The sequence below is a fragment of the Nipponia nippon genome, unplaced genomic scaffold (genome assembly GCF_047370975.1).
Source record: "Nipponia nippon isolate SJK-2023a ecotype South Korea unplaced genomic scaffold, ASM4737097v1 scaffold_18, whole genome shotgun sequence".
Lineage (NCBI taxonomy): Eukaryota > Metazoa > Chordata > Aves > Pelecaniformes > Threskiornithidae > Nipponia > Nipponia nippon.
This window is the reverse complement of record NW_028262334.1, coordinates 7,831,378-7,843,789: the sequence shown is the minus strand read 5'-3', so window position 1 is coordinate 7,843,789 and position 12,412 is coordinate 7,831,378. Positions and strand designations below refer to the sequence as shown.

Genomic DNA, 12,412 nt, shown 5'->3' with positions numbered 1-12,412 from the left:
CTGTAGGGGATGGGAGAAGAGAATTGCTCCCTTCAAAGACAGGAACATTCAGATGAAGAAGTTTTAAAGCTGCACGTTTGTTTCAAATGGATCCTATTTAGCTTGACAGTAAAAGAGCCACAGGGCTGAATTTTATTACACGTTTGTGCAACAGACATTAAATGTTTCATGTTAAGAATATATTCAATTGTTTTAAAAAAAGAAACGCATTCAGAAAGAACAGATACAGAAAATGAGTAGCATTCCTCTGAGATTTTTGTGCATTTGAAACTTGAAGATTGAAAAAAGAAAGATAATACAGAGGATTTCATCACCTCTCCTGCCCTACCTGCTTCTGTGTGTTTTTAGGTTTGTTGGTTTGTTTTTTTGTTGGGGATTTTTTTGGTGTTTTTGCCAGTTCAGAAAAGCACTTGCCTTACTTTGGAGGTGTCAATAATCCCATCATTACTTCAGCTTCATGGTCATGGACTTTCTGGACCAAGGCCTTCATGAAAAGCCAGGCCCAAGCTAATGCTCTCAGTGCTGTGAAAATCAATTTTTGTTGCATCAGTCCTGAAGAACCGAATTGTCCCATCTTTCTTTCTGTGGCCTCTTTGATTTGGGTATCCTGATGTATTCTTGTTTAGTAAAGGTGAGAACTCTGCCTGTTGATCTCTGTAGGCTGTTTGCCGAGAGAGCAGCTCTCTTGGGCACGAGTGAGATGATGGAAATGCACCTAACTGAACAGAGATGTGAAAAAATGTGCAGTGTTATAACTTCTCGACTTCAGTTTGAATTACAGGCATCTTTTCACTGCAGGTGAGTGTAGCGTTCGTGCACCCTTAACTTTGAAAGGAAAAATATTTCTACTGAATGTAGGTGTGGGGCAGTTTTCTTGCTGTAGTCTTCACTGTAGTAACATCAACACTGTAGTGGGGTCCTCTCGTGATTGGCACTAATCAATACATGTTTTTGGGGTTGGATTATTTGGAGTTCTTTTCCTTCATGTCCTCTTGCAATAGTAAAGAAATGCTTTCTTCAACACTGCAGCAATATGAACGTGTTCTGACCTGGGGAGTCATAGTGAGGCAGATACACAGATTGCTAATTGCGCTGCCTATAATCATCTCCGTTTCAGAGGCAACTTATATCCTGCATTCTTCTGTTTCCATCTGGCATTATGCACACATTTTTTTCATTTCTGCTTCTGCCTTTTAGCCACACAGCATTAACTATATTATAGATGCCAGGGTGGAAAAACGCCATCCTTGGAAGCATGTGGGGGGGGATTGGCAAAGAGCAAATGACTGGCATTAATCATGCTACAATTAGATTTCCTTGTTGAGACTTTGATATGTCTTTGGGTGACCAGGCTAACCAACTGCCAATTTCTTGTCATAACCAAGCTCTGTGCTGATTAGTATCCACTAATCTCAGTAAGAGTTTCTTTTTTCAGCACGTTAGAGGAGTAATCCGAGTAAAGGGCTGCTATCTTGTGTGCTTTATATTGGTGTGATCTAACCTTCGTGGACTTTACCTCTGATATCGGAATGGCTCCTTTAGTGGCAAAAACAGTGGGACTGGAGTAGTACAGACAGGGTATTGCAGTCCCCTAGGGTGATGTACACGTCTGAGAGCATTGAAAAGGGCCCCGTGTGCTCAGTGGACAAGATAAAGTGTGGGTTCATCTGTTTAATTACATAATAGATCCCGAGGCAGCATTACTGCCGAGGCTGACTGCACAAAGCAAAGACCCAGGGTTTTGCGAGGTCCAGAAGGAAGCGATGGCTTGTCTCCAGCAGTCTTTAGCTGCAGCCAGATGCCTTTCTGAAATGTAAACTTTGGGCAGGTTCTTGGTGCAGCATGGGGGCAATTCAGTAAAACAGAAGACCCTTGCCTATGCAGAGTAGATATTTTAATCTGGTCTAAACTGTATGTATTAACACCAAAAGAGAAGAAAATGCCTTTCAGGCCTGCAGATGCAGAGTTTCCTTTGAATAGGTTTCCTAAAGCAACGGCAGTCCCACGTCTGAAGGGTGATTTGTGATCTTAGCAGATTCTGAATCACCCAGGATGCTTTCTGCAAGTGGGAAGTCAATGTGACTCATGCTTTAGTACTGGAGGTTTCTCGGAGCAATGCTGTTTTGACAACAGCAGTGTGGCTTTTGCGTTATCCTTTGGTTTATCAGAGGATTTATATCTTAGATTTGTTATTAAGACTTCATTTCGCTATCTGGGAAGCCTTGTCAGGTTATGTCCATTTGCTCCTATGAATGGCTTAGGGCCGTTGACAAATGCTCTTATCTAGACTGGATTATTTTCAGAGGCCTTGTCCATGTTCTGTCAAAAATGTGGAACTCGGCACAGACCGTAACCAGGTATAGTGGGGTCTAAATATATTACTCTTATCTTGGTATCTTTATCCAGAGTAAAGTTTTGCCAATATAAAGATCTATGAGCTTGAAAGCTGTTATAGGTTTAAGGTAATGGCCTTAAAATATCTGAATAGTGTTCTTTTGCCTGATGTCCCCTCATGATCATTTTATATTTCCTCTTGTTTCTCATACAGTAACGAATGGAGACTTTTGTTCATGTTGTGGGAGCCACAGGGTCATTTAGTAGCATGGTCACTGTTCTGAAAAGCTTAGTCCTGAGAAATAAGATAAAGTAAGGGCGAAGTGAGCATTACCTACACATGACTGAGGAAGCACGATGCAGGGAGAAGGCTAGCTCACATAATTATCACATGCTGAAGCTGCTAATTGACTTGTGATATCCAGGATTTTGATTTAGGATCTTCTGTACAAGACCTTCTTTTTCTTTGCTATGAGAGAGCTCTTTTGAGTCATTCTTGTTGGTTCTTTGGTGAAGATGGGCACACCAAGTCTAGAAATATTGCGAGGAATATGATTTCCACAGTTTCGCTTTGTGGCTGGACCTGCTTGTAAAATAAAAGCCATGGAAATGGTTGTACCATCTTTCTGAATCTAGTGGGTAGCTAAATGTCAAGTTTTAAAGCACCCCATAGGACCTTTTTTTTTTTCCTTCCCCTTGGGACCCTGATCCTACAGGCTTTTTCTCTATCAGTTATAGTAATTGCTTCATGTCTCAGTCATGTTTCTCCAATTCATTATTCACAAAAACCTGCACCTGAACGTCTATGTATGCACACTCTGGCTGTGTAATCCAGGGCCAATCTAAAACTTGAGTGCTTTATTTATCGGAACGGGTAGAACGTTTCAGCAGGCTACTTTCATTTACCTGTCCAATTCTGATGCAGAGCAAAACTGAAGAAAGAAACCAGGGTGGCAAGTAAACATGCTCTTCTTGTCCTGGAGAACCGTCGGCTGTGCACAGACAGCCTTAGGAGGGAGTAGGCACTTCAGGCTTCTTAATGAAAAATAAAGGAACATGCTTGTTTACTGTGTGAGTGATTCATCCGTTCAGCTACGGTCGTCTTTTACATGCATTTCTTATGGTTCTTAATATTATGTGGTACTTAAGAATAAGCGTCTCTTGCCTATTCATCCTCTTAGTCATGGCGGAATGAAAGGCAAATCTGAACTTCCTCGCTCCTCTGTCACCAAGTTCACTTTGTCTTGGCATTCAGTAGACCTTGAAGGAAAGAGCATGAGTGACTTGGTCATACTGGAGAAGTAACAAATCAGATGGCGTCTCCATATGTGATGGACCAGGAGGTTTTGAAGCTGTGCATCTGCTTTTAAGATTCAAGGTTAAAAATGAATTGACAGTCGTGTCAGATGGGCAGCACAGAGCTACTCGAGCAGGTGATAAAGCAGTTACAACGTAGAAGGCTCCTTTGAGTTTCCCAGTATACAATTTGTGTGTAGTTAGCTGAATCTGAATGTGAACTGGAAGACGGAAAGTGGTAGTGTCTGGCCAGGCTGCCATTCTCTGAGATACGCCCTAGAATTAAAGTCAGAAATGCCTTTAGCTCTTGCAGAGATGCTTGGAATATACTTCCTCAGGAATTAAATGACCATTTTACTTCTTCAGGTATCATGATAACGTTTTGTCAGCAGAACTCAGCTTGATACTGGATCCTTCTCCATCTTTGACTAAAGGATTTTGCACAAATAAAGCCATTGGGACTGTCAGAATTGTATATACTGTGTTATTAACAGGACTTTGTAGCGTGTCCTGCTCTAGAAACAACAATGCAGTTCTGAAGATCCCCTACGGAAGCCAGCAAAGGCCGTCCTGCTGCAACAGTTGTGGCAGTGCTGCTTCTTGCTAATCAGAAAACATGAAAAGTGTGAAAATAATTACCAGTTTCTCTTGTCTGTAAGAATGGGTTTGCTTCATTTGGTGCGATGTCTCGCTCTACCGCTGCTCGCTCAGACAGCTGCAAGAGGTCCATCTTTTATTCCTCCCACCCCGGGATGGAAAACACTTGAATAGGACTTTTTATTTCTGCTGCAGACCTGAATGTCTTTGTCCAAAATCACCAATGTGCATTAGAAGATGAGACACAGGAGCCCGTATGTTGGTTTGAACTGTTTTCAGTATTCCTATACCCACTCCAGGGTAAGGATCATTACTCTCAATTTTGGTTTTGGTTTTGTCTACATAATTCCATTCAAAACAGTATACCAAAAGCCAGATGCCATCCTGGAATATAACTTCAGATAATTAAAGGAGAAAGATTTCAAAATTCAGGAACATGTGATTTAGTTTACTGACTGGAGGATTTGTTAAGAAAGCCTAATTGTTCGCCCTGTAGCATCATCACCTTCATCTGTTTTATTGCATAAATATTTAACAGGGGTTTTTTTTTGTGAAGACAATACAAGAGAAAAATATTATCATACATCATAAAGAGCTAATCATGTATTTGCTACCGAATTAATAGTCTATGTTTATACGTTACTTTTTTTTTTAAATGTTTACAAAATGCATTAATGCTGTGAGTTCAGCATTACTTCCACTGCTGTCTAGCATCAAAGTCTTGGTTCAGTGGGAGCAAGACCAAATTTGAACAGAAAGGCAGCTGTACTGCATGTCACTGAATGTTATTTGTTACTATCGATGTTCTTTCTTTACTACAAATGCCTGCCGCATCTGAAATGCTGTGAAAAGGAAGCAGAGCTCATGCAAATTGTAGAAAAAAACATGCAAAATAGATTTTCCAAATTAAATATGACATGCCATGATAACTTCTTCACCACTGAAGCAGAAGAATACAAGAAGACACGGAAGAGACTAATTTGTTTGCTGATCCTTTGCGTGGCAGTGGCACATGCTGTGGTCCTGAGCCAGGAGAGCGTTGTGCGAAGTTCAGCTCGAGTACGGAATGCAGTGTCTCTTCCCTTCGAAGCCCTTGCAGCCCAGCTATCTGTGTCAGTAAGCTGGCAATGGACCGGTCCTTGGTTGTATGTGGAAACTTAACCAACGTAACATTCAGATTCTCACATTCTAGAGATAAAATTCAGAGGTTTAGACGTTTTCCAGATGTTTGATTCCATCTCCCTCCATGGCACCAAGGGGTTAGTTTGCTTTATACTCTCTTGATTGCCATTTGTTACGAACAGACTCAACATCTTCCTATCTTAATTACAGGCTTAATTAGAAGGAAAGATCAATATTTAGGATAATAAAGGCACACAGATAATTAGAATAATAGAACTCCAAAGATAATGAAAACAATTAAACTACTTTTCTGGGTGACATGAGGATATGGAATAATCTTTGGTAGATCTGGCATTTTGATTGTAGTGAAATTGTCTCTGACCTCAGAATCTGGAGTCAAATAAGAACAACAACAAAAAATACTAAAAATGGCAGGAACTGAGCATTTCCCTTCTTTTTCATCTGGACTGTAAATGTCTGTTCACCTTAAAAAATACTTAATTTGTTGCCTTCAGTATCAGATGGTGATATCTGCTTTCCCATTTTTGTAATGCAGGCAATAGGCTCTCACCCACAACCCCCGTTTGAACACCTGTAATTTCTGGTGAGAGATCCACCTGCTAGTGCACGTTAAATATCAAAAGGCAACAGAGGTCTTCTGAGTTGTTCTCAGTAGGGACCAGGTACTGAATTAAGTTTAATTTCTGAAGCGATCTGCAAGAAACTTGAAATGTGTCCTTTTTTTTTTTTAAGCTAAGATTTTCTTTTGTTTAATAAAATAAAATAGAGGGGCTGGGCTCATCTCCTGCCTCCCTTTTCTTCTGTTTATACTGTGCTGTGATGATAAACTCTCGGCCCTGTCCTGCCTGGGCTTCTTCAGCCCCTTTCCCACTGAACTGGAGGACCATTCTGGTGCAAGTCGGTGAGACCCTGTAGTGATGTGGCGCGTCCTCGTGTGGTTTCCATCGTTGTGGCCTGTTTTCTTCCCACCATTTCAGGCTTTTGGTTCTTACAGTTCTCTGAATGTTGCCACTGGGCTGTGATCATCATCTCATAATGTTATGCAACTCCACCCCCGGCCTAACACTTGGTATTTTTTTTAGCAGGTTGGTGGTGGGTTTTGTTGTTTTTTGGGTTTTGGTTTTTTTTTTTTTTTTAGAATTCAACCACTTCTGTGAAAATAACATCAGTGTGGACATGCTGAGATGTGCTGTTAGAAAAGAAACAGTGTTATCGTTCAAATAGCGAAGGGGAAAAGCAGAGTAGTTGTTCCCTGTAAAAGCTTTCTCTGGCAAGGCCTCCTGCTTGATTTTGGTTGTTTTTTCCCCCCTTCCATTAAAGCTGATACTATCTCTTATTTATGAAAAGCTACACTTAGTTATTTCATTAGGCAATGACAAACCATCCCTGGCACTCTGACCAGCTGCTGCTGTAGTGGCTGCATATGGGGACCTGCAAAAGGAGGAGGATGGCGACTCAAATGGCGTCACAGCACGGTCTGTCACCTTCATTTTGAAGCAAGGAGGAGGAATATGGTACCGAAGTGGAAGTAAGTCAGGAAAGAGCAGTCCCAGTGAAAAGGTGCCGTGTGAGCAAGGAAAGCAGAATACACTCAATAGCACAACTATAAGAAAAATAAAATTTATCTTCAGAGCCTATAAGAAAACTTTGGTATATCTACATCCCATTTGGGGTTAAAACGTAAACCAGGAGAAGCAGAAGCAAAAGAGATGCTTGGATTTCTCTCTTCATGAGAGACAGCTCGTGGTCTGTGGGCAGAAGTGAAGTTTCTGTGGCTGCTGGTGCTGCAGAAAGATTTTTTTTTTTTTTTTTTCCTTTCTATCTCTCTCTTCTGGTTAAAAGAAAGCTTCCCCTCCCCTCACAAAAAGAAGCGCTTCTTTTCAGAGAGAATTACTTGAGGATTTGTAACTGTGGAAGAATGGATCGATACTTGTTTGCGAGAAGCTTCAGTTAAAGTGGGACAAGTGGAGATTAGCTAGATGATCTGCCGGTTGTCCATCGCTACAGATTTCTCCTCGTTAGCTGGAGAGGTTTATCTTGCCCTCCCTGTTCCCAGCTGAGAAGTGATCCGAGATGAACTGTGTGGCTCACAGGAATTAAAAATAAAAGCTGTAGGTGCCACAGAAGCAATTGGAAAGAAGGACTTCTCTGAGGGAGCGATGCAGGCAGCTTTGAACTTGTTTGTGCTCTGGACAAACTGCCCCTGCTTAGATCTCCCTTTGCATCAAAGGAAGCCCGAGCAGGCAGAGGCTGTGGGGTTGGGGTGAGGTTAATCAGCCTCCAGTTGTGTAATGGCTGTGTAGAGATGGCCCAAAAATAGTGAAGGCGGCACCAGTCTTGTATGGGAGCTTTTTTTGTGGCTGGACCCTTGTGCCCAAAACAGAGCTGGGTTTTCTCTCAGCCAGTTTTGCCAAGATGCTAGCTGCCAGCTCTGGGGATTTCACAAAGTGACACTTGCCACAGATTGCTCAAAGATCCACTAAAATCAGGATGGCTCCAGGTGAGCACAGAGGTTTAACCTCGTGACTCAGAGTGTGGGAGATAAGGTAGTATGTGATTTCCTCTGAGATTCAGAAACGTTCAGGTTGGAGTGAACTATACGATATTTTTAATCTGAGTTTTTAAATTCCATACAGCTAGATCATTTTTATACGAGTTGGATTTGTTCCAGTGTTTGTTTGTATTTCAGTAGAGGATGGCAGAACTTTGTGTGCTTTTTTTCAGTGACACACACATATTAACCAGAAGTGTCTAATTATCTTTATTGATTAACCTTATCTTATAAAGAAGTAGTCACTCACTAGAGCAGTCCATATTCTGTACACTGCAGAAAGAGAAAGTGATTAATTTACTCCCCGGATTGTACTGCTCTGTATGCTACAAGGGTAAGTGATGGATAAGGGACAGCCTGTGCTGTCTTGGGTCAGAACAGTAGGTCAGAGTCATTATTTACCTTTTGAATGCAGAGTGAGAAATTCCTCTTTTTGCAAATCGCGACCCCAGCTCACTTGTTTACAGGGAGAGGCAGAACTGGACATGCAGCTGTATTCTGCCTTATATATGTATATATACAGAGCTGCTGTTACAGCACGTCTGAAGTATATGTGGAGGGAAGTAGGACCTGTGATTTCCGAGATGAATTAGAAAAGCTTTCTGTTAAAAGTCCACAGAGCTTTACTGTTAGTTTCTTTCAAGTCATACTTTTCAAAATGTCCTTTGCTGTGATGCCAAGAAAAATTGACCACAGACAGAGTGCATATTTGCTTCAAGTACATTTTTTGTCAGCCAGTAATGTCTTGCTTTCTTCCTTGTGATCCACCATTTGTTTATCTTCTGTTATGTTTGGAGCTCTTGCTTTGGTTTGTGTTTGTAAGTCTCTAATGCAATAAGATCCTGATGTGTGGTGAAGGATCCTAAACGCAGTTTAATGACACAATCTAACCTTTATCCAAGTTTGTGTATGGTGTATATACGTGTGTGTGTGTGTTCGCATATGTATGGTATGTGAGTACATACAGTCTCTGTCCGCATCTGGAGATGCCTGTGTCTTACAGAAGTCAGACAGGAATGCTCATCATGCATTGAAATTATTAGTATATTGTTATATTTATTGCAATGGAAACAAAACAATGCAAGCAATAATCAAAAAACCCCAGAAGCAAACAGAAGGTTAACCCAAGAATGCCCTTTGTCAGTGCCGTGCGGGTCAAGAGAGCTACAGGCTTTCCGCATTCCTTGGTGTATTTTGCAGCCTCCCCTTTGGTTTATCGTCTTCCTATCCAGTATGTCTAAGGTGTAGTTTCACTCTCTGCACAACTAAGATTCTCCTCTAGGCGTTTTCTATTCTCATGTTTCATTCTGCCTCTTGCATTCTTGTTTTTTGTCCTGGAGACAGTCTTATTCATGTTTGTGTCTTGAATGGAGTTATCTTCCTGTTGTGTTGTTCTGACTGCTTTACACATTAAGGAGGGCTTCCTCTCCTCCAGTCCGTCAAACCAAGCCCCTCCACTGTAATAATCATAACCACCTTCTGCCGTCATCTCTCCGATTTCTGAATCACTGTTCCCTTCCACTTTAGCAATAAGGGAGCTGATGCACCGCAACCACTGTTACTATAAATACCACATTCACCTTAATGCTGAACCGGCTTTTTGCTCTCCCCTGTCTCTATCTGTAATCACTCATATACTTCCGAAGGAAGTCTGGTGTCCCTTGCTGCCTAGCAAAACGGGTCCCCATTGCTCTCTGGGGCTCTGGGCGTTCCCATAGCATCCCAAAATCATCCTGAAGGGTACCGAATACATTCATGTCCATCTTTCTGGAGAGGCTGGACGAAACAGTCTTCTGATGAGTCAGATACTTCTTGCTATTGGTAAGACAAATGTAACGGAGTCAATTTTGCCTTGGAATTGTTTCACTTTTATTATATCACACACAATACACTGACATTTTGACCCATGTCATACTTCTTTTTAAAAATGTAGTGATTTTGTGTGACATGTCCTTCTCAAAATCACTTGTTTTTCACTGGTCCAAACAGTGTGATTCAATGGTCCAGGTTATGTGTTATAGCACTGTTGTAGCTTGGATGGTGCCTTTCCCAGCTAGTTCATCAGATCTATGGGACAACACTGGTTGGCTTTGCAATATGCCAGTTACTCCTGGGGGTGAAATCTCTAAGTACTGCTCCCCTGTGTGTTTATAGTACAGCCCGAATGACACAAGCGTATGCTGTGGGTGTGACACAAGCGTATGCTGTTTGTGCTGACTGCGGTCTGTTCATGACCACCGCTACAAATGGGCTCTCAGCTATTGCATGCAACCTGAGCAGGCAAAACCTACGTTTTAGTCTAGTAAATCATGATGTAACAACCTGTTGTTTTTTTGAGGATGCTGCTCAATGGTGATTTTCCGTATTTTGGGAGCTGATGCCTTTAGACACGATGAGGGGGTTGCATGTCCTCATAGCACACACGACCTCTGCTTAGCAGCTTTTATCTGTTGTCCAGAGTACATTTTTTGTCTCTAAAGGACCTAAACTCAGCGCTCAAAAACAGATCTCCTCCTCCTTGATGTAGTCCTGATTTTTATGATTTCTGACACAGTCCAATTCATGCATTTCTTATTTCATTTTTGCATTACATTGATTTCAATAGAATTACACAAGTATAAGATCATCAGATTGAACGATAAAGTGATAAACAGGTATTTGTATTTATCACAGATCCTGCATATAACAATTTTTCAGTAAGTCGAATCTTGTTTGTCCTACTGAGATGTGTAGTAGCACTCATGTGACCAAAGGATAGCAGGAATTTTTCCCCTATGGAGAGGAACGCTGCCCTGACCAGCATTGCTAATAGCATATTCTGTTGTTTTCAAGTCTGTTGATTATGAAGGGCAGCTGGGTTTTGTTCTCCAGACATTAAAAGAGAGGGGTTTTTAGGTTTCATCTTCTGTTTTCCAAATTTAACCCACAACATTTGTTCTAGATGATTGTATCACGCAATATAAAGTAAACTTGTGCTAGATTAAAAGCCATTTTATAGAGTTTACACTTTGCTGGTTTTATAGACTAACATAAAACATAAAGGTGTCTTGGGATTTTTTGTTCCTCCACAAGAAATTGAAGATGTTTTTCTAGCTGCTTGAAAATAGAATGCCAGAATGTGCATTAGTAGAATATGACCATTTTGATCATGTTAATGCTACTCTGCGGGGCAAATTCTGCCTCATGAGGGCAACGTTAAATTTTTGTACTTTCGGAGTAATTATGCTCAATTACGATCTGTAATCCAGGGCTTAGTTTAATCCATGGATAAAACGTGTGCTCTGTCTTCATCTTCACTACCCAGCTGTTAAATGGAACAGAAGGGAAGCATTTATCACTGGGAAAATTTGTTTTTGAAAAGTTTGTGTTATAGCTTTGATTTCATCAAGTTCTGTAAATCAAGGATATATAAGTTTCATTAGTGGGCCTTTTCATGAGTTCGACTGGTTAATCAACACACAGAGAAAGCTTTGCGCGCTCTCTCTCTCCACCGTTACTCCGAAGACTGGTGCTCTCAGGGACTTTCCACTCCATCTGCAGTCTCTCAGGTTCAGGCTGATCTGTGGTTCCACCACATCCAAAGCATCTGATCCTGTTTCCTGAGGTGGCTGGCCTTAGGAAATGTACGGTGGGGAAATGCCACACTATAAGCTACTAATGTGGAGAGATGCAATCAGAAAAGTACTTAACTAATCTTTGGAGGAAATGCGAGACCTGGAATGGTGCAAGTTGTGTGACTAGGTTTCAGGGTAGGTCGTGAGTAGCATTCGCTAAGCGGAAATCTCTAAGTTATCTCTAAAATAAGTAATTGTGGTTCCAGAGCTATAACGGCATGTTTGGGAAAAGGTAGCACCATGTAGTGTACTTATTGTGTCCCTAATAAAGACCAAGACTTGGGTGTGGGGCCAGACTGTGATGTACAAACAGTAGTTTGAGTTCCTCCTGTGGCCAGGTATGACCTGCTATCCTTTGTGAATTTTGCAGCTCAGCTTGATAAACTTCTGCAGTTTTTCTATTACACAGGACAAAGCATCACTATTGATTTTTACAGCTTGATGAATTTTATTTCTGTTTTCTTGCAAAATCAGCACAAAGTGGAAAAAAATCACAAATCATTGCACAGAACTAGGGAAAATTTTCAAACTTAATGAGAGTTTTGCACTTACCTCCCTGAAGTTTTAAAAAGCATGTGTGTTGGACCATTGCTAATAATTTTTCCTCTGGAAACATCATTGTTGAAAACAAACTGATTGCTAGTTTGGTCATTTGCTATGTGGAAAATTAAACTATCATGAGCTATTGCCTGTGCTTTTCATCTGGTGAGGGAAACATGAACACATAGCAGTTGCTCTGGCTGAATGGTCTGAAGGAGAAGTTTTATTGAATGCAGCCACTCGGTATGGTGGCTTCGTCCAGTGATCCTGCAGAGATCGTCCTGAAATCAGAGCAGAAAACTCTGCTCATGAAATCAAGTCAGCATGAGCTTTGTTT

At 41.2% G+C, this 12,412-nt stretch overlaps 1 protein-coding gene across 2 annotated transcripts in view; it reads left to right on the top strand.

Moving 5' to 3' along the window:
* GALNT9 (polypeptide N-acetylgalactosaminyltransferase 9) overlaps positions 1 to 12,412 on the top strand; it is a 313,952-nt gene that overhangs the window by 98,177 nt on the left and 203,363 nt on the right. The window contains exon 1 of one of the 2 annotated variants that reach the window (XM_087754685.1): positions 8,217 to 8,255. The exons of the other annotated variant lie outside the window; for it this stretch is intronic. Within the exon in view, the coding sequence (XP_087610811.1) occupies positions 8,245 to 8,255 (11 nt within the window). The 5' untranslated portion in view covers positions 8,217 to 8,244. Of the gene's footprint in view, positions 1 to 8,216; positions 8,256 to 12,412 lie in introns of those variants that run through there. 2 annotated transcript variants of the gene reach the window in all.